This window comes from Mustelus asterias, chromosome 2 (genome assembly GCF_964213995.1).
Source record: "Mustelus asterias chromosome 2, sMusAst1.hap1.1, whole genome shotgun sequence".
Taxonomy (NCBI): Eukaryota; Metazoa; Chordata; class Chondrichthyes; order Carcharhiniformes; family Triakidae; genus Mustelus; species Mustelus asterias.
Genome location: NC_135802.1, coordinates 153,308,820 through 153,334,399, shown reverse-complemented (window position 1 = coordinate 153,334,399; position 25,580 = coordinate 153,308,820). Strand labels below are relative to the sequence as shown.

Here is a 25,580-nt window from a genome sequence, read left to right as displayed (position 1 = left end):
TCACTGATCGCCAACCAAAAAAACACCCCTTTATCCCAGTCTTTGCTTTCTGTTAGTTAACCGATCCTCCATCCATGCTAATACATTAACACCGTGCATCTTTATCTCATGCAGCAGCCTTTGGTGTGGCACCTTGTCAAATGCCTTCTGGAAATCCAGATACACCACATCCACAGGTTCCAATTGTCCACTGCGCACATAATGTTCTCAAAGAATTCCACCAAATTAGTCAAACATGACCTGCCTCTCATGAACCCATGCTGCGTCTTACCAATGGGACAATTTATATCCAGATGTCTCAATATTTCTTCCTTGATGATAGATTCAAGCATTTTGCCTTCTACAGAAGTTAAGCTAACCGGCCTATAGTTACCCGCCTTTTGTCTACCTCCTTTTTTAACCAGTGGCGTCACATTTGCTGTTTTCCAATCTGCGGGAACCGCCCCAGAGTCTAGTGAATTTTGGTAAATTACCACTAGTGCATTTGCTATTTCTCCCGCCATCTCTTTCAGTACCCTGGGATGCATTCCATCAGGGCCAGGAGACTTGTCTACCTTTAGCCCCATTAGCTTGTCCAACAATACCTCTTTTGTGATAGTGATAGTTTCTAGGTCCTCACCTGCCATAGCCTTCTTGTCATCAATTTTTGGCACCAACGCACTGTATAAGTGAAGCATTACATTCTTAGCTTTGTGTTCAATTCCTCCCGTAATTAAGGATAGCTTTCCATTAGCCTTCATGATTAAATGCTGCACCCGCACACTGACTTTTTGTGACTCATGCACAAGGACACCCAGATCGCTCTGCAACTCAGCATTCTGTAGCAGCTCTCCATTTAAGTAATATTCCGCTTTTTCATTCTTCCTGCTCAAGTCAACAACTTTGTACTTTCCCACATCATAATTCATCTGTCAAGTTTTTGCACTCAACCTATCCATAACTGTTTGCAAATTCCGTGCGTCTTCCTCACAGCATACCTTCCTACCTATTTTTATATCATTTGCAAATGTAGCTGCTGCGCCTTTGCTCCCCTCATCTGGGTCTGCAGAAGTTCCGCTGTGCATGCAGGCCAGAAAACTGGGTGCCTTCGGTAGATGGTGGGAGCCTGGCTCCCCTGAGATAGACAATATCACACCCCTTTAACCCAGCTTGTAATGGGACTGATAATATGACACTTGGGGGAAGAAAATTGGAAAATTGTATCTGTCGCTCTGCTATTTAGAAAGCGAAATTAAAGACCAGCCATCCTAAGTTTAAGTTTTTTTAAAGTTTATTTATTAGTGTCACAGGTAGGCTTACATTAACGCTGCAATGAAGTTACTGTGAAAATCCCCTAGTCGCCACACTCTGGCACCTGTTTAGGTATAGTGAGGGAGAATTTAGCGTGGCCAAGGCATCTAACCAGCACGTCTTTCAGACTGTGGGAGGAAACACATGCAGACAAGGGGAGAATGTGCAGACTCTGCATAGACAGTGACCCAAGCCAGCAATCGAACCTGGGTCCCTGGCGCTGTGAGACAGCAGTGCTAACCACTCTGCCACCGTGCCGCCCATCAAAACCTACTGTCAGGAATTTATGTGTGTATTGTTAAAGACCAAGTTCCTTAAAGTATTTCAGTTGATCAGGGAGACCCAGTAAGAATTGTACAGGGCAGATCATGCCAACAACCTGATAGGATTTTTTGAAGTGATGATTTAAGCCGTGAACAAGGGATTATCTATGGCTGTTATTTATATGAACTTCCAGAAAGCACTTGGTAAAGTTTCTCAGTAGAGATCGTTAACTAAGGTTAAAGATTGACAAACTGAGAGTAAATTATTGACCTTATTCAGAAGCTGGCTGTGAGTGGGAGGACACAGAGAGTTGGGATAATGGACAGGAATTCGAATCAGTGTCATGTGACTGGTGGTGCCCCACAAACATACGTCTTTGTACGTCAACTATTCTCTGCTTCAGCTCCAGATTAGAAAACCACATATACAAAGTTGCTGGTGACACCAAGACGGAAAGCATTGTAGGCGGTTTGGATAGAAAGATAATATTACCAAAAGATAGTAATCAATTAAATGAAAGGAAAAACATGAAAATGGATTTCAATATAGACAAATGTGAGGCCTTTACTTTGGAGATAAAAACAAATAGATACTTTCGAAATGGCGAGAAGCTACAAACACTGGGAGTCCAAAGATGCATCAGGGTCTAAGTACATTGATCATTCATAGCGAGAGGATTTGAGTATAGGAATAGGGATGTTTTACTGCCATTGTACAGGGCAGTGGCGGGGCCGCACCCGGGGCAGTGGTGGGGCCGCACCTGGGGCAGCGGCGGGGCCGCACCCGGGGCAGTGGTGGGGCCGCACCCGGGGCAGTGGTGGGGCCGCACCTGGGGCAGCGGCGGGGCCGCACCCGGGGCAGCGGCGGGGCCGCACCCGGGGCAGTGGCGGGGCCGCACCCGGGGCAGTGGCGGGGCCGCACCCGGGGCAGTGGCGGGGCCGCACCCGGGGCAGTGGCGGGGCCGCACCCGGGGCAGTGGTGGGGCTGCACCCGGGGCAGTGGTGGGGCCGCACCCGGGGCAGTGGTGGGGCCGCACCCGGGGCAGTGGCGGGGCTGCACCCGGGGCAGTGGTGGGGCTGCACCCGGGGCAGTGGTGGGGCCGCACCCGGGGCAGTGGTGGGGCCGCACCCGGGGCAGTGGTGGGGCCGCACCTGGGGCAGTGGTGGGGCCGCACCCGGGGCAGTGGTGGGGCCGCACCCGGGGCAGTGGCGAGGCCGCACCCGGGGCAGTGGTGGGGCCGCACCTGGGGCAGTGGTGGGGCCGCACCCGGGGCAGTGGCGAGGCCGCACCCGGGGCAGTGGCGAGGCCGCACCCGGGGCAGTGGCGGGGCTGCACCCTGGGCAATGATTCTCCCATTCCGCTGCGCTAATTTTTAGTGGGCCAGGAGATTCTCGCGTTGACTGATTCGCAGGGTTTGCACACGCGTTCGTGCCCCGCTTGCATCTCCCAGCGCCGGATCTCCGGTGGCATCTGCTCCGTGCTGAAAATCAGCGGGATGACACTAACACCATGCAAATGGTCATTTAAATATCATTTAAATTTCATTAGCGGGCCCAGGATTGCAGTCTCCGGGCCCACTAACATCTCCCCTCCCCCGCCAGAGTGTTTCACTGCAGCGGGGATTACAGTAGCTCCCACTAACGGAGAGCTAGTGGCCTGACCCTACGGGAGTGAAGGGGGGCAATCAGGGCCCCCCAGAGGGTCGGGCGGTGGGGGGTGTGCCCCCTGGCCATTGCCCCTTGGGCAGTGCCAGGGTGCCAAAGTGCCAATGCCCATGGGCTACATCGGCACTGCCTATTGGGCATAGGGGTAGTGCCCTGGGGGGGCAGGGCCAAAGGGACGATTGGTGGGGGTTGGGGGGGTCCCACTGGCACACTGCATAGGAATCGGTCGGGGAAGGAGGGTGGGCCGTGAGGGAGGTCAGCCGGGGGCATCAGTCAGCCTGCTCTGGGGCGGCGGGGGGGGGGGGGGGGGGGGGGTGTTGGCATTGCGGGGTGGGGAGCGGATGAGGGGGTGTGCGGATTCTGTCGGGGGGAGATGAGGATGAATTTCTTCACCCAGAGTGAATGTGTGGAATTCACTACCCCCAAATGTAGTTGAGGCGAAAACATTGTTTGATTTCAAGAAGAAATTAGATATATAGTGTGGAAGTTAAAAAGTTCAGATTCAAGTTTCATAGTTTGGAAGTTAAAGTGTTCAAATTAAAAACTCATGCTTTCTCTGTACAGTAGTGGGAAATGTTTATCAGCTTACTGACCTTCAAAAGGAGTCAGTCTCTGCTATTTCTTCACAGGCCCCCATAACATTTTCCTTTTTCGGCCTTCACCAGAGGGTGAACAAGACCAGATTTTTTCCATAACAAATACCAAAGGCGAGATATGGGGATATGCTGTGCAAATGAAGGATTAGTCAGCAGTCAATTTTTTAATCGAATGAGAAAGGGCGAAGGGCTGGGATTTAATTGGCAAATATCTATGTCAATGAAAGGTGTGAACAATCTCTTGTTGCTGTTTTGCTGTAATTGACTATAACTGCTGAGCTGTTTCTCTGTGCACTCAGAGCTGCTCCGGCCATTCCGAGTTGGCCGTGGAGAGTTCTCCTTGTGCACAAGTGATTGAAGACCTTGCATTGGATGCATGGTGTCCAGCGTTGTTTGTGTCAGGAGTTGACTGAGTGTGCCTTTAGATTGCTGTTACCCAAGAGAACTCTAACAATAGGTCTTGGGGCTAAAGAGATCAAGGGATGGGGGGGGGGGGGGGGGAGAGGAGAAGGGGGATCAGGATATTGAATTTGATGATCAGCCATGATCAAAATGAATGGCGGAGCAGGCTCGAAGTGCCTACTCCTGCTTCTAGTTTCTGCGTTGCTATTTAAATGTCAATGGTCAGGTACAGAAAATAATCATGATGTTTAATTAATGGAATGCTGGCCTCTTTATCCAGAAAGCTAGAATACAAGGAGTTAGGGGTCATGCTTCTGCCACTCCCTGATTAGATGAGACCTGGAATGCTGCAAGTAGTTTTGGTTACCACACCTCAGGAGGAACACATTGCTCTTGGAGGAGGTACAACGCAGAGTCATCAGAAAAACACTTGGACTCCAAGGGTTAAATCACACACGCTCAGATTATGAAAACAAGGATTGTTTTACCAGGCATTTAGAAGATTAAGAGATCATGTGATTGACGTTTTTAAAGCATGAAGAGGAGGAGCTTGAGCAGGCAGAGAGAATCCTCCGGCCGTTCACGTCCCGCCACCACTGCCAGTGAGAAACGGAGCATTTGGCGCTCAGCTAAATCCCAGTGGAAGTTTAATGCAACGGAGCAGCTGGCTGGGCTACTTCAGAGTGGAGTCACGCACAGGCCAGGCTGGGTAAGACCAGAAGAAGATTTCCCTCCTCAAGGACCCAGGTCCTATTCCCGTAACTGTCATTTACCCTGCTAATCCCCCTGACACTAAGGGAGAATTTAGCCTGGCCAATCAACTTAACCCGCACATCTTTGGATTGTGGGAGGAAACCGGAGCACCCGGAGGAAACCCACGCAGACATGGGGAGAACGTGCAAACTCCTCACAGACTGTAACCAGAGGCTGGAATGGAACCCGGGTCCCTGACGCTGTGAGGCAGCAGTGCTAACCACTGTGCCACCGTGCCGCGGAAAGTAGTAGAACTTTAACTCCTGTCCGTCAGTCGTGACCCAGCAGACAGTCTGTGCAAGGGGGCATACCTGGCAGAATGTTAGGGGCATGGACCTGATCTAGCTGGCATCTCTGGTCTGCTTGATGAGGAGGGGAAACCCCAGATATGATAAAACAACAGATGCATTTGGAACAGGAGTAGGCCATTCGACCCTTGAACCTGCTCCGCCATTCAATGAGATTGTGGCTGATCTGATTGTACCTTCCCCGATATCCTTTCACCGCCCCCCCTCCATGTTTATCAAAAGTCTTTCTAGCTCTGCCTCAAAACGTATCCAAGTATTCTGCTTCCACCATCACCTTTCGAGGAAGAGCGTTTCTCACCACCTTCTGAGAGAAAAGAAATTCTCATCTCTATTTTAAATGGGCGACCTCTTACTTTTAAACTGTGACTCCCAATTCTAGATTCTCCCACAAGGGGAAACATCCTCTCCACATCCACCCTGTCAATAGCCCTCAGAATCTTAAATGTTTCAATCAAGTCACCTCAAAACTCCACTGTCTTGCCGTATCCCTCATTTTGTGGGTTGTATATCCAATGGTCTGAAGAAGATTGCAACAGCACACAAATGCCACACATCTCTTAATGATAATTCCCCACTCTTGCAGCAATGGATGGTCAGGGAAAGGTAACTGGGTAGGGCTGACAGGGAGGCAGTCAAATCAGGGGAGTAGTCAGGGAGTTGTGGGGTAGTCAGTTAGTTGGAGGTAGTCGGGTAGAGGGTTTGTCCGGGGACGGTTGCAGAACTCAACAACTTAACGCCAACCATCATTTACACAGCCAAGCAGTTACAGTGACCCAGGACAACCTCAACAGCAATTTCAGCATCAAAATCCTCAGGCCATATACCCAGGAGACACAGTGTGCTTCACCTCTCTGACAGAGCTGCTTTAATGTAAGGCCAACAGAGAATTATTAGTAAAAAGCATGGAGGAGGCGTGAATACAGAGTGTATTCTGGACAATCTCTCTACACGGCTGTTGAGAGGCTATGGGCGGGATTTGCCAGGCGCGCTGGCCCCGAAACCGGATAATCCTACCCGAGGTCAACGGACCTTTCCATGGTCCGCCCCTCGCCTGCTACGATTCTCATGGCAGGCGGGACGGGAAAATTCCCCCGTGGTGTCGGCCCAAGAGTTTACAAGAAAATAAAGAGCTCCAGTTACTGTTCTTGGCAGTGAAAATAGTTCCAGGGACGTGGAACTTCAGTTATTGGAGTTATCTATTCAGACAGATTGGACTGCTTTAAAGAGGAATAAGGGGAGATTTGACAGAAGTGTTCAAAATCATGAGGGAGTTTGGACAGTGCAGATCGGGAGAACCCGTTCCCCTTGACAACAAGATGGAGAACCAGATGGCACCAATTTAAGCCGCCTTATTAAAGTCGGGTAACTCAAGACCTTCCAGTAACATGACAGGGACAGTACTGTAAAATACATTATATATATATTTACCTTCAGGTCATTGATACCTCCTCCAAAATTAATCCTGCCCATGTTTTCCACTAAGATATCAAGTGTTGATCCAGCCTGTCCGGTGATGTTGATCGCGTTGACTTTATTTCTCTCCAGAATTCCTTGGAAAACCTAACGGACAAACATAAGGCAAAACTGAGACGCTTTGGACACAATGTGAGTTTGAGAGTCACGCAGTCAGACTGATAATATAGACAGAGCTGTGGTTTTGGATGCAGCAAGCTCATGACATATGATAATCAGCGATCAGGGATAAGATTGGTGTTCAAGGCAGGCTTTCGTTGTGAGGATTTTAGAGTTAGTTTCAGTCACAAAGTTATTTCAGAAGCTGCGTACGATGTATCGTATCAACCAATGTATCTGGCAGCGATTTTCAAAGCTGCATGTGGTTAAACATCTGCTCAATTTCAGAGCAGCTCAACACTTGGGGAAAAAGATTATTAGTGCTGGAGGTAAAATGCCTTCTCAGTAAATTATTTCTGTGTTTACTGCGTGATGTCTACTAGCCTTCTACAACATAGGAACGAGGAGCAGAAGTAGGGAATTCAGCCCTTTGAATGGCAGAGCAGGCTCAATCAGATCATGGCTGATCTCTTCCTGGTCCACCTCCCCACCTGTTCCCCATATCCCTTGAACCCATTTTTAAAAATCAGAAATATGTCTATCTCCTTCTTGAAACCATGCAACGATTCAGACTCCACCGCGCTATGGGGCAGCGAGTTCCACAAATTCACCATCCTCCGCAAGAAGTACAAAGAACAAAGAACACAACAGCACAGGAACAGGCCCTTCGGCCCTCCAAGCCTGCGCCGCTCATGTGCCCAACTAGACCATTCGTTTGTATCCCTCTATTCCCAGTCTGTCCATGTGGCTATCTAGATAAGTCTTAAACGATCCCAGCGTGTCCGCCTCAATCACCTTGCTTGGCAGTGCATTCCAAGCCCCCACCACCCTCTGTGTAAAATACGTCCCCCTGACATGTGTGTTGGACCTTGCCCCCCTCACCTCGAACCCGTGACCCCTTGTGTTCGTCACCTCCGACCTGGGAAAAAGCTTCCCACTGTTCACTCTATCTATGCCCTTCATAATTTTATACACCTCTATTAGGTCGCCCCTCATCCTCTGTCTTTCCAGGGAGAACAACCCCAGTTTACCCAATCTCTCCTCATAACATAGTAGTTCCTCCTCATCTCATTTGATTTGATTTATTATTGTCACATGTATCAGTATGCAGCGAAAAGTTTAGTTTCTTGCGCGCTATACAGACAAAGCATACCATACGTAGGGAAGGAAAGGAGAGAGTGCAGAATGTAGTGTTACAGTCATAGCTAGGGTGCAGAGAAAGTCAACTTAATGTGAGATCAGTCCATTCAAAAGTCTGACAGCAGTAGGGAAGAAGCTGTTCTCGAGTTGGTTGGTACATGACTTCAGACTTCTGTAGTTTTTTCCCTTTGGAAGAAGGTGGAAGAGAGTATGTCCGGGGTGTGTGGGGTCCTTAATTATGAGGCAGCGGGAAATGTAGACAAAGTCAATGGATGGGAGGCTGGTTTACATGATAGACTGGGCCTCGTTCAAGACCCTTTGTAGTTTCCTGCGGTCTTGGATAGAGCAGGAGCCATACCGATCCACTATGGTGATGTCATCAGCAAACTTGAAAATCGAATTGGAGGGGAATTTGGCCACACAGTCATAGGTGTATAAGGAGTATAGTAGGGGGCTGAGAACACAGCCTTGTGGGGCACCGGTGTTGAGGATGATCATGGAGGAGGTGTTGTTGCCTATCCTTACTGATTGCAGTCTGTGGGTTAGGAAGTTCAGGATCCAGTCGCAGAGGGAGGAGCCGAGGCCCAGGCCACGGAGTTTGGAGGTGAGTTTCGTTGGAATAATGGTGTTGAAGGCTGAGCTGTAGTCAATAAATAGGAGTCTGACATAGGTGTCCTTGTTATCTGGGTGTTCCAGGGTTGAGTGCAGGGCCAGGGAAATGGCGTCGGCTGTGGACCTATTGCGGGGGTAGACGGACTGTAGTGGATCTAGGTAGTCCAGGAGGTTGGAATTGATTCGTGCTAGCCTTTCGAAGCATGATGATGGATGTCAGAGCCACCGGACGATAGTCATTAAGGCACGCTGCTCGACTTTTCTTTGGTACTGGGATGATGGTCATCTTCTTGAAGCAGATAGGGACCTCAGATTGTTTTAAAGAGAGATTGAAGATGTCTGTGAATACCCCCGCCAGCTGATCCGCGCAGGATCTGAGTGCTCGTCCGAGTATCCCATCCGGGCCAGTCGCTTTCCGTGGGTTAACTTTCATGAAGGCTGCTCTGATGTCTGCAATGGTGAACCCAGATACAGGTTCATCCAGGGCTTCCAGGGTGGAGGGCGTGCTCTCGCTGACCTCTTGCTCAAAGTGGGCATAGAATGCGTTGAGTTTATCAGAGAGGGGTGCATTGGAGCCAGCTATTTTACATGCCTTCATCTTGTAATGTCTGTAACGTCTTGCAGACCTTGCCATAGTCGACGGGGATTAGTGTGGCTAGCCTGGGACTCTAGCTCGGTCTAGTACTGTCTTTTGGCATCTTTGATGGATCTCCTTAGATCATATCTGGCTTTCTTGTGTAGGTCAGGGTCACCTGACTTGAACGCCTCAGACCTGGACTGAGGAAGCAGTGGATATCCCTGTTCATCCATGGTTTCCGGTTGGGAAACACACGGATTTGATTCTTTGGCACACAGTCTTCTACACACTTACTAATGAAATCAATTAATGTAGTGGCGTATTCATTCAGGCTGGTCACAGAGTTTTTAAATACTGACCAATCCACTGACTCTAAACAATCCTATAGGAGATCATCTCAGTTTTAAATCTAAATACCATTTTTTCTGTTGAAGTGTTTGCCACAGTGCATTGTCCACAGCTACTTTCAGGGCAGTGGTTTATATAGCTGCAGTCATTCTCTCAAACAGAAGTTTTGAAGAAGGTTAACAAAGTTAAGGCTGGTCTCTTTGGAGAAGAACAACATCTATCCAAAATAAAGTTTGCAAAATTCTCAATGAGAGAAAATTGGCCAGCGTTAATCCTTTTCAAAGTGTAAATTGCTCAAATCACAGGAGAAAGGTTAGTTAATAGGAAGTTAGGACAATGAACAGTGGTTAAGTGGTCACGTAGGAACTGATAGGGCAGCACGGTGGCACAGTGGTTAGCACTGCTGCCTCACAGCGTCAGGGACCCGGGTTCAATTCCAGCCTTGGGTCACTGTCTGTGTGGAGTTTGCACGTTCTCCCCATGTCTGTGTGGGTTTCCTCCGGGTTGCTCCGGTTTCCTCCCACAGTCCAAAGATGTGCAGGTTAGGTGGATTGGCCAAGCTAAATTGCCCCTTAGTGTCCCACGATGTGTAGGCTAGGGGGATGAGTGGGGTAAGTACATGGGGGTTACGGGGATAGGGCGGAGGGGTAGAATTGTTGTTGGAGAGTCGGTGCAGGCTTGATGGGCTGAACGGCCTCTTTATGCACTGTAAGAATTCTATGATTCTATGATTCCTGTACTCGAGAGTCCTCTTGCAATGAAAGCCAACAAGCCATTTGCCTTCCTAGCTGCTTATCGCATCTGCATTCTTGCTTTCAGGGCCCTCACTCGCCACCCACTGCTTATGGGTGGAGTTGTGGCACCGCCCACCAACCACCCACTTCCAAAATGGCGTGAAGGCAGGAAAACGACCGGCAAACTGGCACGCTGGCTGGTGGTGGCAAACTGCAACTCTCAATAACTGTTTAAAAATTCAACCCTCAACTTCACTACCTTCTGCTCAGCCTCTCAGGATCTTTCTCTGTATGGAAAAGGTGCCATAGACACAAGTTGTGGTTAATATCTGCAGTTTGTTTACCATGTTAAGCTACAGCGCACAATTTTAGCTCACTTCAGTTGCCTTTTTTTGTGTTCACTTCTCTTATCTCCGCATTTTAACTTCAATGCAGTGTCTCACGTAAAAAATAGAGGAAGACAAAATAAGTTGAATTCAATCCCCGTTGAGGATGTGGTCAGTCACAATTTCAAACAGAGTGTTAAAAAGAGATATTCAAATCAAAGAATTTAAATGTCGGAAAAGTTAAGCAACTCTTAAGCACTTTAAGATGTAGAAATGCAGAGAAAGATGGTTAAGGTGAAGAGTTGGAAGCTGCATCAGTTGACTTGGTTTGCTCTTGAAGCAATGACTTCCGTTCACACCCATTTGAAACAATCTTTGTTTATAACTTTTAAACACATGGCTGTAAATAGTTGAATAAATATGCTCAAAACTTGGTGCTGTTGACAAATGTTGTAGCTGTTTTTAAAAAAAATCTCAATTAAAAAACTCATTTTTTAATATCGAAAATGGCTATTCATGGAGTGGACTGAAACCATCGTGTAAGTGACAAGACGGAACAGCAACATTATAAGTGACTCAAACAGCAGGTTCTAAGATGGCTGACCATTTGTACAGCTGCACCCAGAAAATTCTAAAGCCATTAGATTGGAATCAGTCAGTCTAGAGGTAGACTTATAGAGGTCTATAAAATAATGAGGGCATAGATCAGCTAGATAGTCAATATCTTTTCCCAAATGTAGGGGAATCTAAAACTAGAGGGCATAGGTTTAAGGTGAGAGGGGAGAGATACAAAAGGGTCCAGAGGGATAATATTTTCACACAGAGGGTGATGAGTGTCTGGAACAAGCTGCCAGAGGTAGCAGTAGAGGCGGGTACAATTTTGTCTTTTAAAAAGCATTTAGACAGTTACATGGGTAAGGTGGGTATAGAGGGATAAGGGCCAAATGAGGGCAATTGGGACTAGCTTAGTGGTTTAAAAAAAGGGCGGCATGGACAAATTGGGCCAAAGGGCCTGTTTCCATGCTGTAAATCTCTCTGACTCTATGACTCTAGACCATCAGAGACAAATCAATTTAGATGAGTGTGTAACCACTTTAATCAGGCAATTGAGGTGGGCCTGTTAGAATATGAACTCCCAGATTAAGGGCCAAATTGATGGGCCAATCAGGAAGCCTTTTGCTTTGTACTTAACCAGGCGTGTCAGTTCCTCTGGGACTCCTAGTGTAAACTGCTAGCTGAAAGCATTCTGTATACTGTTGTCAGACTTGTAAATAAGGGAATTTTGGTGAAGGGACTTCTGCCTCCAAGGACTTGTTATGGTGTGAATACAAAGAACAGTACAGCACAGGAACAGGCCCTTCAGCCCACCAAGTCTGTGCTGATCACGTTGTCCTATCTAGATCAACTGCCTGTATCCCTCTATTCCCTGCCTGCTCATCTGTCTATCAAGATAAATCTTAAATGTGGCTAACGTATCTGCTGCAAACATCTCACTTGGCAGTGCATTCCAGGCCCCCACCACCCTCTTGTGTAAAAAGCTTCCCCCGCACATCTCCACTGAACCTTTCCTCCCTTTACCTTGAACTTGTGCCCCCTTGTAATTGTCGTTTCTGCCCTGGGAAAAAGCTTCCAACTGTTCACCTTATCTATTCCCCTCATAATTTTATAAACTTCTATCAGGTCGTCCCCCTCAGCCTCCGTCTTTCCAGGGAGAACAATCCCAGTTTAGTCAATCTCTCCTCATAGCTAATAGCCTCCATACCAGGCAACATCCTGGCAAACCTTTTCTGTTCTGAATGATCCATCTCCTGAACCAACCACAAAACATCCAAACGGTCTCCAATGTTGCCTCACAGCACCAGGGACCCGGGTTCGATCCCGGCCTTGGGTGACTGTCTGTGTTGAGTTTGCCTGTTCTCCCCGTGTCTGCATGGCTTTCCTCCGGGTGCTCTGGTTTCCTCCCATGGCCCAAAGATATGAAGGTTAGGTGCATTAGCCATGGTAAATTGCCCCTTAGGGCCCCAAGATGTTTAGGTTAGGGGGATTAGCAGGGTACATGTGTGGGGTTACGGGGATAGGGTGGGTGAAGAGGGCCTGGGTAAGATACTCTGTCAGAGAGTTGGTGCAGACTTGATGGGGCGAATGGCCTCTTCAGCACTGTAGGGATTCTATGTATTCATCTGGGTGTGGAAGAAGCCATTAGACGCAATCGCCTTGGACAATGGACCCCAGCTGAGAAAGGAACTCATCCAGCCATAACCTAATCCGTTCTAAACTGAGGGGAAGGGACAAAGGGTAGATCCTTAACAGTGCAGTATGATTGAAAGGTGAACTTTAACGGTTGTGGGGTAAACAGCCCAGAATTTTCAGACTACCTGAGGACTTTAAGTAACAGCTTCAATGGATCCATTAAAAAACACTTCAATTAATACATTTATCATGAAACAGGCAATTAAAAAATAACGTTTTGCTTCAACCATTATTTTGCCCGTAAAAGATTTCTATTACGACAAAAAAAAAATGATGGGATCAAAAGAGAAAAGTTCATTTCAAGTGATTTGTGCAAACCAGGAGTTCAGATCATCTAATAAAAATGATAATTTTACCTAAGCATGGGAACTGGAACTGAGGGAACAAAAGGTCAACAAAAAGTGGTTCAAACATGGCAAGCAAGAGACAAATAATACAAAGAGGAAGAGAGTTGCAAGATAGAGATTGAAATAGATATATTCACAGGGGAAAATGCTACGACATGGCTCAAGAGGTCAGATCTAGAGGAACACATATCTCGAAGATTGTGGGGGAGGGGGAAGATGAAGGGTGAAGAAGCGAGCCCCTTTAAAGGGGCAAACGTCTGGAGGGTCACGTGACCCGATTGCCCAGTGGGGCAGGCGCTGCATGATTTCCAAGGCTGAGTACCAGCAGAATCGAATATCGAGCTGAATGGAGAAGACGCATATTGAATCACTCTGTACATAGTTTGGGTTAGTTAACAAATACTTGTTGTTTCTGTTAACCTGGTGGTTGCCAATCATTGTGATTATCACGTTGGCGACAAGGAAAATGGAAGTGTGTGAACTGAACAGTAAAAAGTGCGACGGAAACCTCATTTGAAATGGTCCAGTTTATGTCCACTAGGGTCCAATCTGCAAAGAGGAAATCAGCAACATGCCTATCTTTGGCAAATTAGAGCCATTGGAGGCAAATTCCGAAGACTGGGTACAGTATGTGGAGTGTTTGCAATAATGTTTCCAGGCTAATGGAATAGAGGGGGAGGATAAGAAAAAGGTTATATTGTTCCTGTGCGTTGGACACAGATATACAATTTGATCAGAAGTTTAACATCCCCGGATGCTCCTGATATCAAAACCTTTGCAGAGCTTGTGGAACCAATAAAAAGGGATTACCAGTCTCAGCCCTCAGTAATATTGCAAAGGTGCAAAGTCAACTCAATAAGGAGAGCCCCAGGGGAGACCACTGCAGTATTTTTGGTAAGGGTAAGACACATAGCAGAACACGGAGTTTGGTTCAGCATTGAATGACATGTTGAGGGACCATTTAGTATGCGGTGTAAGTGATGCGGCAATACGGAAATAATTACTGGCAGAATCAGAAGTAAATTTTAAAAAGATCCTGGAAGTGGCCCTTGCAATGGAAAACACAGAGAAGGGTATCCTAGAGTTACAAAGCCTGCAGAATGGCGAGGTCAGGGGTTTGGCAGGAAGCTGCTAGCAGCAATGTCGCCAAGGATGAGGGCGCTGGTTTAAGTTTCTTTTCATACATTCGTGGGACATGGGCATCACTGGCTGGCCAGCATTTATTGCCCATCCCTAATTTCCCGATGATAGTTGAGAGTCAACCACATTGCTGTGGCTCTGGAGTCACATGTAGGCCAGAGCAGGTAAGGACGGCAGATTGCCTTCCCTAAAGGACATTAGACGACCCTTTAGAACTGAGAAGAGGAGGAATTTCTTCAGTCACAGGTGGTGAATCTATGGAATTCCTTGCCACAAAAGGCTGTGGAGGCCAGGTCATTGAGTATATTTAAGACAGAGATAGATAGGTTCTTGATTGGCAAGGGGATCAAATGTTACGGGGAAAAGGCGGGAGAATGGGGTTGAGAAACTTTTTCAGCCATGATTGAATGGGGGAGCAGACTCGATGGGCTGAATGGCCTAAATCTGCTCCTATATCTAATGGTCCTATGGTCTTTAAGGGATGAGTGTCAAGAGGGTCATGTGACCTGATCGTCCACTCTTGAGCTGAGCACAGGCTTTTATTATCAGAATCGAGCCTGGAGCTGATTGGAGAAGAAGCATATTGAAGCAGTCATGACATGGACTAATTATTTAATAAATTGCTGTTTTTAACCTGGTGGTTACCAATCATTACCATTGTCACAAAAGTTTCAATCTACGCACTACACCATTGTATAGATACTTCCAATATCTGCAGTTACTTTCCAAGAAGCTTTCAATTTTCCCAAATTGAGGGAGTTAGCTACATTAACTCTATGAAGGTTACTCATCGGCTTAATACCATTGCAGTAAAGGCTCAAACACTCAGCAGAATTGGGCAGAGAATGGCCTTTTATCCCACCTGCCCCATGTCAGAGTACACAATCCATAACAATCTCCCTTCTTTATATACTTTATATTCCGATTCCTTTCTCTGTCCTGTGATTAACCAGCTTTCCTCTATGCTATTGGCCTCAACTACTCCCCACCATACGACTACTCTCTGCATGGAGAAGTGTTTTACCAATTCCTTACTACATTTCAATCGGGTGAGATTTTCTAGCCATTCCCGCCAGCGACCTCCCCTCCACTCCCGGTATGTGAGCAACCCATTGATAGCGGTGGGACAGGAGGATCCCATCCCTGGCCGATGGCAGGCTGCCTCCTCACGCCATGGAGAGAGAGCGGAGAATCCTGCCCATTGATATCTCATATTTGCGATCACTACTTTTGGTCTCCCGAGCAACTGAAACGTTTCTCTATGTCTACCCTGGAACTATCTCAGAATTTATACACCCTCTCTCAGGTCATCTTCAGTCTTCTTCTTTCTAGGGGAAATAGTCCCTGGGTGCGATCTTACTAGCCATTCACGCCACGCTGCCACTGCAGCAAGGTCGGAGAATTTGGCGCCCAGCCACATCTCCGTTCACTGCAGCGGGGTGGGAAAATCCTGCCAGCGTGGGCGGTGGTAACATTCCTGCCCCGGTCTTTCCTGAAAAATGTATCTAGTCAGGTCTGGAACTGTTCTTTGTATCTTCTCCAGTGTCTCCACACCCTGTTTGTAATATGGAGAGTAAGAAGTTTAACAACACCAGGTTAAAGTCCAACAGGTTTATTTGGTAGCAAAAGCCACACAAGCTTTCGGAGCTCTAAGCCCCTTCTTCAGGTGAGTGGGAATTCTGTTCACAAACAGAGCATATAAAGACACTGACTCAATTTACATGAATAATGGTTGGAATGCGAATACTTACAACTAATCAAGTCTTTAAGAAACAAAACAATGTGAGTGGAGAGAGCATCAAGACAGGCTAAAAAGGTGTGTATTGTCTCCAGACAAGACAGCCAGTGAAACTCTGCAGGTCCACGCAACTGTGGGAGTTACAAATAGTGTGACATGAACCCAATATCCTGGTTGAGGCCGTCCTCGTGTGTGCGGAACTTGGCTATCAGTTTCTGCTCAGCGACTCTGCGCTGTCGTGTGTCGCGAAGGCCGCCTTGGAGAACGCTTACCCGAATATCAGAGGCCGATCTGCTCAGCGACTCTGCGCTGTCGTGTGTCGCGAAGGCCGCCTTGGAGAACGCTTACCCGAATATCAGAGGCCTCTGATATTCGGGTAAGCGTTCTCCAAGGCGGCCTTCGCGACACACGACAGCGCAGAGTCGCTGAGCAGAAACTGATAGCCAAGTTCCGCACACACGAGGACGGCCTCAACCGGGATATTGGGTTCATGTCACACTATTTGTAACTCCCACAGTTGCGTGGACCTGCAGAGTTTCACTGGCTGTCTTGTCTGGAGACAATACACATCTTTTTAGCCTGTCTTGATGCTCTCTCCACTCACATTGTTTTGTTTCTTAAAGACTTGATTAGTTGTAAGTATTCGCATTCCAACCATTATTCATGTAAATTGAGTCTGTGTCTTTATATGCTCTGTTTGTGAACAGAATTCCCACTCACCTGAAGAAGGGGCTAAGAGCTCCGAAAGCTTGTGTGGCTTTTGCTACCAAATAAACCTGTTGGACTTTAACCTGGTGTTGTTAAACTTCTTACTGTGTTTACCCCAGTCCAACGCCGGCATCTCCACATCATGTAATATGGAGACCATGGCTGCGCACGGTGTGTGTTGCCCTGCAACACTGTAAGGCTCCGAAAATCTGCCAGCTGCAATCTTGGCTGTTACACTGGGATGTCCCCTAATATCATCAAGTTTGTGGTGGCAAAGGAGAAGCCCCTAATTTGCGTAGGGCCAAGCAGGCACTCCTGCCACAATGGGGGCACCTCCAGTGCCCACCCTTCCACTTGCACCAGAGACAAACTTGCCCACCTGCTGCAGATCCCTATTCCACAGGCACTAGCTAAATCCCTCTTCAACCCCATGCAACAACATCCTTACAGCTTTTGAGTGGAACTCCCTAGTGATCTGCTCGAATAATAGAATCCCAACAGTGCAGAAGGAGGACGTTTGGCCCATCAAGTCTGCACTGACCACAATTCCACCCAGGCCCCATCCCCATAACCCCATACATTTACCCCAGCTAGTCCCCCTGACACTAAGGGGCAATTTAGCATGGCCAATCCACCTAACCTGCACGTCTTTGGACTGTGGGAGGAAACCGGAGCATGCGGAAGAAACCCACACAGACACGGGGGAGAACGTACAGACTCCACACAGACATAGACCCAAGCCAGAAATCGGACCCTGGTCCCTGGCGCTGTGAGGCAGCAGTGCGAACCACTGTGCCATCGTGCTGTTGCATAATTCTCAAATACCACAAAATACTCAGCAATTCTCTAATACTCTGCTACGGTGGCACAGTGGTTAGCTCTGCTGCCTCACAGCGCCAGAGACCCGGGTTCGATTCCCAGCTTGGGTCACTGTCTGTGCAATGTCTGCACATTCTCCCCATGTCTGTGTGGGTTTCCTCTGCGTGCTCCTGTTTTCTCCCACAGTCTGCTGGTTGGGTACATTGGCCATGCTAAATTCTCCCTCAGTCTACCCAAACAGACACTGGAGTGTGGCGACTAGGTGATTTTCACAGTAACTTCATTACAGTGTTAATGTAAGCTTACTTGTGACACTCATAAATAAACTAAACTAAACATTGTGGAATGTGCTATTGATTTAATGCATTAGTTTTGAACAGGTTATGAGTTCAGGTTGAAGTCAGGGAAGAAGAAAGAAAACATCACATTGTTAGATAACAATCAGCTTACCCCATCCACCATCACGTAGGCTCGGTCACGAATGCCATTCTGGGGCGATGCCAGCGGGGTTCCCTTGGTGCAATTGATTGGCAGGGTATTTCGATAGAGCATGTAGCCAAAATACTGCCAGATAAAAGAAGCAATATATTCAGATCAGCTGTTTTGTGGTCAGTGGTCTAACTGCTTTACGACTAAAGAGAAAGGGCTGGATTGGTGCTGCCTGACAGGTCAGGAAATGGCCACAGGCAGCAACTCTGTGACAACGGCAAGCAAAGCGACAGCCACACTTCACAGCCACTCCCAGTTGATGTACGATATCATACACTATAGTCCCATCAGGATCAGGGGCTACAGGAAGCGCCGAAACAAGTGCGTTACTGACTGACTGACAAAGGAGAATTATCATTACAGAATGGTAGTGAGTGTCTGGAACAAACTGCCAGAGGTACTAGTAGAGGCTGGTACAATTTTGTCTTTTTAAAAAGCATTTGGATAGTTACATGGGTACGATGGGTATAGAGGGATATGGGCCAAATGCGGGCAATTGGGACTAGCTTAGTGGTTTAAAAAAAAAAGGGCGGCATGGACAAGTTGGGCCGAAGGGCCTGTTTCCATGCTGTAAATCTCTATGATTCTATGACTAACAGTATAACAGTTGAAGTTGTTACACTTCAACAAATAATGGGGCAGCACGGTGGCACAGTTGTTAGCACTGCTGCCTCACAGCGCCAGGGACCTGGGTTCAATTCCGATCTCGGGTCACTGTCTGTGCGGAGTTTGCACATTCTCCCCTTGTCTGCGTGGGTTTCCTTCGGGTGCTCCGGTTTCCTCCCACAGTCCAAAGATGTGCGGGTTAGGTGGATTGGCTGTGCTAAATCACCCCTTAGCATCAGGGGGACAAACAGGGTAAAATACTTGGGGTTAAGGAATAGGGCCTGGGTGGGTTTGTGATTGGTGCAGACTCGATGGGTCAAATAGCCTCCTTCTGCGCTGTAGGGATTCTATGAAAATTGGAGTTAACACAGCTGGCACCAAGCCTTGCTAATGCCTTTTAAATGGTAGCGATCAAGACCCAAGGAAGGAGAAATGGAGTAATATAGACACAAAACAAAAAAAATCATTCCATCCCCCTGGCTGAAAACTTGGCTTAAAGTTCCTTATCTGTGAGGAAAATGCGAATGAGTTTGAGAGATGCAGAGCAGAGGCAGGGCTGGGGCGGAAGGTTCAATTTAGTAAATTTATATTACTTCAAAAGAAAAACTGGGAGAAGATCCATAACATCAACATTTGCAAACTGATATTTAAAACAAAACTAAGCAAAAGCAGGTCACCTAATGGTACAAAAATCACCTACTGTATCTGACAAGTGGAGTGATTTAACCCCGTGCCCTGTTTGAGAACAGATATCCACTCCATCTGACGAAGGAGCTCTGCTCCGAAAGCTAATGGTATTTGCTACCAAATAAACCTGTTGGACTTTAACCTGGTGTTGTGAGACTTCTTAAAGTGTAGTGATGACAGGCAAGGATGGTGCAATAAAAGCGAACAGCGCCAGCTACAGGTAGGAGCAAGTTTACAATAACTGCACTCACTGCGTACAGAACTGAATAGCTAATCGTAGAATTCCTACAGTACAGAAGGAGGCCATTCAGCCCATCGAGTCTGCACTGACCACAATCCCACCCAGGCCCTATCCCCGAAACCCTACATATTTACTCCGCTAACCCCTGACACTAGGGTCAATTTAGCATGGCCAATCAACCTAACCCACACATCTTTCGACTGTGGAAGGAAACCCATGCAGACACGGGGAGAACGTGCAAACTCCACACAGACAGTGACCCGGAGCTGGAATCGAACCTGGGTTGCTGGTGCTGTGAGGCAGCAGTGCTAACCACTGTGCCACACCAATAAATTACAGATACTTTCCAACAGCTTTTGAATCCACGATTGTTGAATGTGAAGGGACGTTAAGTAAAACCCAACGCAATATGTCATCAACTGAGATGGGCAATCCAATGCATTCCACTCACTCAGATAGCTAAAGCTTTCTGCCCCTCATGCAATAGATTCTTTTCTTCCAGGTGCTCCTTTTACATCTATTTTTTTGCTTCTTTTGTACTGGTCTTCCAAAAGAAATTTGATGAAGTCCTAGTTAATAGACTTGTGTCTGGAATCTTGAAGTTCAGGAGGTTAAAAGAGCAATGGCTGCACTGGTACAGAATTGGCTAAAGGACTGAAAGTACCGCGTACTGGTGAACGGTTGTTTTACAGACTGCACAGTAGTAGACGGTAGTGTTCCCACACACCCCCAGCCCCTGGAGTCAATATTAGGTTAAAGTCCAACAGGTTTATTTGGTAGCACAAGCCACTAGCTTTTGGAGTGTTGCCCCTTCATGAAGGGGCAGCGCTCCGAAAGCTTGTGTGGCTTGTGCTACCAAATAAACCTGTTGGACTTTAACCTGGTGTTGTGAGACTTCTTACTGTGTTTACCCCAGTCCAACAATGGCATCTCCACGTCAATATTAGGGCCATTGTTCCTCTCCTATATGTTGACGGCACAAATGTGGATTTACAGGACAAATTTCCAAGTTTGCAGATCAGACAAAATGTGGAAATGTAACAGTGAGGAGGATAGTAACAGGCTTTAGTAGAAAATGGAGGAAATGGTGAAATTGGCAGATAAATGGTAGATAACACGTGAAATAGGTGCAGGAATAGACCATACTGCCCAGGGATGGGCAAACTCCAGCCTGGGGGCCACATGCAGCCCATCTGGGTTCTGAGTGCGGCCCACAAGGCATTCTGTTGACTGTGGCCCACACACAGGGTTACCACATTCGGTTAGTTTCCATCCACGTAGGTTTTTCCTCCCAGTATGACTGAAGTGATACTCACGTCAAGCAAGATCATGTGAGGCGAGGGGCGTGATGATTGCTCAGAACATTGACTATGAGGGCCGTGTGCTCCCTCTGTGCCCAAAGTGTCAATATTTATTTTGCTTTACCATTTGAAGTTGATGACAGTTTTATTGCTATTTGAATGATTGGGCGTGTATGAAATGTATTTAATCTTATTCATGGGGTGATGGTTAGTGAACAAGCCCGATTTCAATCTTAGGGCCCACTGAGATAAAGGAGGGCCACGCATGTGGCTCACTCACTAGCCCGGGCTGTCCATCACTGATACAACCCATCGAGTCTGCTTTTCACCAAATCTATCTTGGCATCATAGAATCCTACAGTGCAGTAGGAGGCCATTCGGCCCATCGAGTCTGCACTGACCACAATCCCACCCAGCCCCTATCCCCGTAGCCCCACATATTTACCCTGCTAATCCTCCTGACACTAGGGTCAATTTAGCATGGCCAATCAACCTAACCCGCAAATCTTTGGACTATGGGAGGAAACCGGAGCACCCGGAGGAAACCCATGCAGACATGGGGAGAATGTGCAGACTCCACACAGACAGTGACCCAAGGTTGGAATTGAACCTGGGCCCCTGGCGCTGTGAGGCAGCAGTGCTAACCACTGTGGTTCTGAAGCTCATTTTCAAACACCCGTTGGGTTGTCGGTCTCCTCTATCTCTGTGCTGTCATTCCACAAACGTGTAAGCAATATTGTTGTGTGGTGGTCACAGACTAATTTAACATTTATCTCTCTTTCCTGTTGATGAAGGCTCTGTGGCAACCTTGCAGGAACCTCGATGGCCACATATGTATAAGTCAAAAATTAACCTCCTGAAGTTGAGAGAATCCTGCAATGTCATAGTCACCCCCATCGCCATAGTCACCAGATCCCAGTGAACTGAATTCCTCCAGCATTCCACACAGGTCTGCTACCACCTGCCAGGATACAGTCTCCAGAGACGCTAGTTGCAATGATCTTGGACTGAGTTTCAGATTGCACTCAGATTGTGTTCCTTGCTGGTGTATAAACTTGGCGGCATCAACAAGGGAGAGTGGAAGGTCACTGGTATTTGCACAGCTAGCAGTTATTATCCATGCGGCAGATGAACAAGAATAGTTCCAGGGATGAGGAACTTCAGTTACGTAACTAGGTTGGAAAAATTGGAACTGTTTTCTGTGAAAAAGAAAAGGTTGTAAGGGGATTTGATGGAAGTATTCAAAATCATGAGGGGTGTGGACAGAGTTGATGGGAGAGAAACTGCTGCTAATGGTGGATAGATCGAGAACGAGAGGATATAGAATTAAAGTAACTGGCAAAAGAAGCAATGGTGACATGAGGAAAAACATTTTTAGGGTGGCACGGTGGTTAGCACTGCTACCTCACAGCGCCAGGGGCCCAGGTTTGATTCCCGGCTTGGGTCACTGTCTGTGTGGAGTTTGCACGTTCTCCCTGTGTCTGCGTGGGTTTCCTCAGGGTGCTCCGGTTTCCTGCCAAAGTCCGAAAGACGTGCTGGTTAGGTGCATTAGCCATGCTAAATTCTCCCTCAGTGTACCCAGAACAGGCGTCGGAGTGTGGCGACTAGGGGATTTTCACAGTAACTTCATTGCAGAGTTAATGTAGGTCTACTTGTGACACTAATAAATGCACGTAACAACTTAAACTTAAAAAGTTTCACACAGCGAGAGGTTGGGATCTGGAATATTCTGCCTGCCGGTGTGGGGGAGGTAGATTTAATCGAAGCATTTAAAAGGGAATTGGATTGGACATGGTTATGGGGAAAAGGCAGGGGAAAGGCACTAAGAGGATTGGTCATTCAGAGAGCCGGTGCAGATATGGTGGGCTAAATGGCCTCCTTCTGGGCTACATCGATTCTGTAATTCTGGGGTTGACGTGTAGCGTACATACTTTGGGATTCAACTAGCTAAATGTTATTACTGATGGTGAGGGAGAGTGGTGTGGGTAGGGGGTGAGGAGGAGTGTCTTACCATAGGATTTTCCTCAAGTATCTTTTCATCTGTTCCCAGATCTTGTGGCTAGTGTGCACGATGCTGACATTGATCACTACATCCTGTCAGGCACATTGCACAGCTAACAACAAACAGAGCAGAAGTTCTGACACCCACCTCATGTCCCTCCACACCAGAAACCAAACAGAATCTACTCCACTATTTCCTCATTTTGACGGCCACTTCCTTCAACTCATCCAGATGCCAAAAGGGCTGAAAATGGCCATATATGTACAAGTCCAAAGATGTGCGGGTTAGGTTGATTGGCCATACTAAATTTACCTTGGTGTCAGAGGGATTAGCAGGGTCAATGTGTGGGGTTACGAAAGTGGGGCCTGGGTTGTGGTCGGTGCAGACTCGATGGGCTGAATGGCTTCTTTCTGTGCTGTAGAGATTCTATGATTCTAATCATTCCATTTTGCAGTCGCTAATGCTTAAGAGGCCACATCCCTTTAAATGTGGTGGGCTGGAACTTACAATATGCAATGTGGGTAGATCTCTGCACCAGGGCTAGAGGAGTATTTGTATGACTTGTTTGTCAAACTGAAGAGCCGCGACATGCAGGGCTACGGACCTGGTGCAGAAAAGTGGGATGAGGCTGGCATACCTCTTCACTGACCAGCACCGGCACAAGGGGACAAATGGCCTCCTTTAGTAATGTAAATTTTCCATGATTTCTATAGAATGATAACAGTTTTTGCATGAAATTTTCCATTTCTTTAAAGGATACATATTATAAACATCCTCAGTCTTTGTACTGCTATTGCTGTCATCCCAGCCATTTTCTACAATGAAAATTTTTGAGTTGTTGTATTCCATTAATTTGTATTTTGAAATATCAGAATGAGTTTGTCATTTCAGTGGGAGTACTTAAATTAGAGGATTATCCCTTTTAACAAATACTTGCTTGCTAATTGGGAGTCTTGAGTTACATAAATGCAAAGCTTCTATTTCCGTGCATGTAGAAGATGAAGGGGTGATCTCTTTGAGTTGTTTAAGATGATTCAATGGTTTTTGGGGGTCGGGAGAGAGCAACAAGTTCTTTCCCGAAAGCTGAAATATTCCATTGAATTTAGCCGGAATTCTCTGTAATCCCGCGATGGGATTTCCTGCAGCAGATGCAACGAGCCATTGGCTGCCGGAGGGATCTTCCAGTCCCACCAAAAAGTCTCCTGGATTTTGCAGGGCTCTCCTGCCCCGCTGCTGGGTTATCCACCATGAGGGATTGACTTTGGTGGGACTGGAAGATCCCGAAGGTGGGGAGGGCCAGAAAATCCGGTCCTTTGCCTCAGAACTATCTCCCAAAGAGTTGTTGACACAAGGTCAAATGAAAATTCCAAAATTGAGATGGGTTGATTATTTTTTGTTTGTCAAAGGCATTAAGAGTTAGGGAAGCAAGATGGGCAGATGGAAATATGATACACGTCAGCCATGATCCAGCTCAGGACAGGTTACAGGGGTTGAATGGCCAACTTCTGTTCCAAACACTGGCCAAAGGAGAAAGACGCCTGTCAAACTGAAGACTGTAGGGCTACGGACCTGGTGCAGAAAAGTGGGATTAGGCTGGCAAAGCTCTTCACTGACCAGCACAGGCACAAGAGGACAAATGGCCTCCTTTAGTGATGTAAATTTTCCATGATTTCTATGGAAGGATAACAGTTTTTGCATGAAATCTTCCGTTAAAATGCTTCCATGTATTTTGAAATAATCAGGATGATTTTGTCATTTCAGTGGGAGTACTTAAATTAGAGAGTTATTCCTTTTAACAGAAGGAAGGTGGGGAGGGCCAGAAAATCCGGTCCTTTGCCTCAAAGCTTTGCCAGCCTAATCCCACTTTTCTGCACCAGGTCCGTCGCCCTGCATGTCCTGGGTCTTCAGTTTGACAGTACTTAAATTAGAGAGTTATTCCTTTTAACAGAAGGAAGTTGCACGTTGTCCTGCCCGATTAAGCTCTTTCAAAAAAATTACCCTCGTCTCCGAAAGACTGAATGTCACTGAGGATGTCACAAATACGGAAGAGGGGTGATGATGAAAGAAGTACTGATAAAGCGCGAGCAGATCAGTGGATTGTAAGATTGTAAGGCACCCATCCAAATTATAATGTGGGCACAAAATGGACCGGATGCTGAAGAAAATGGTGTGAGACTTATAAATGAATGATATGAATATTAAACTTGTTGGGGAAGCTTTGCCTTGCAAAGGACCACAAAATATAAGCCTCACAGATAGGCCCGTACATTGCAGCACAGGATATATTTTTAAGCAACAGAGAATGAAATTCTTCAACTAAGATAACTATAATGTTCGAGTCCACTCAGGAAACATGGCACAGGCAGCCCCTTGGGAAATATCTGAGTCATCAGTCAGGTGAGTGAGGTGTGTTGTAGTTGGCTGTACATCCATTCGAAGACGGCATCTGCGCAGGATTGCAAGTTTCTGCCATGGATCTTGGATAGAGTGGATAGTCAGAGTCTTTTTCCCAGGGTTGAATTGTCAATTACTCGGGGCGTAGGTTGAGAATGAGGGGGGAAGTTTAAAAGAGATGTAAGGGGCACGTTTTTCACACAGCGCCTGGAATGCGCTGCCGGAGGAGGTGATGAAAGCAGATCTTATAACAACATTGAAGGGGCATCTGG

The 25,580-nt window shown here is 47.1% G+C and overlaps 1 protein-coding gene across 1 annotated transcript in view; it reads right to left on the bottom strand.

The window, feature by feature from the left end:
* The window catches only part of LOC144479671 (beta-galactosidase-like), a 77,284-nt gene that overhangs the window by 26,865 nt on the left and 24,839 nt on the right, over positions 1–25,580 (bottom strand). Inside the window, exons 13-14 of the mRNA XM_078198673.1 lie at positions 18,039–18,152; positions 6,706–6,837 (exon numbers count right to left, since the gene is read on the bottom strand). Of these exons, the coding sequence (XP_078054799.1) occupies positions 6,706–6,837; positions 18,039–18,152 (246 nt within the window). The remainder of the gene's footprint in view (positions 1–6,705; positions 6,838–18,038; positions 18,153–25,580) is intronic.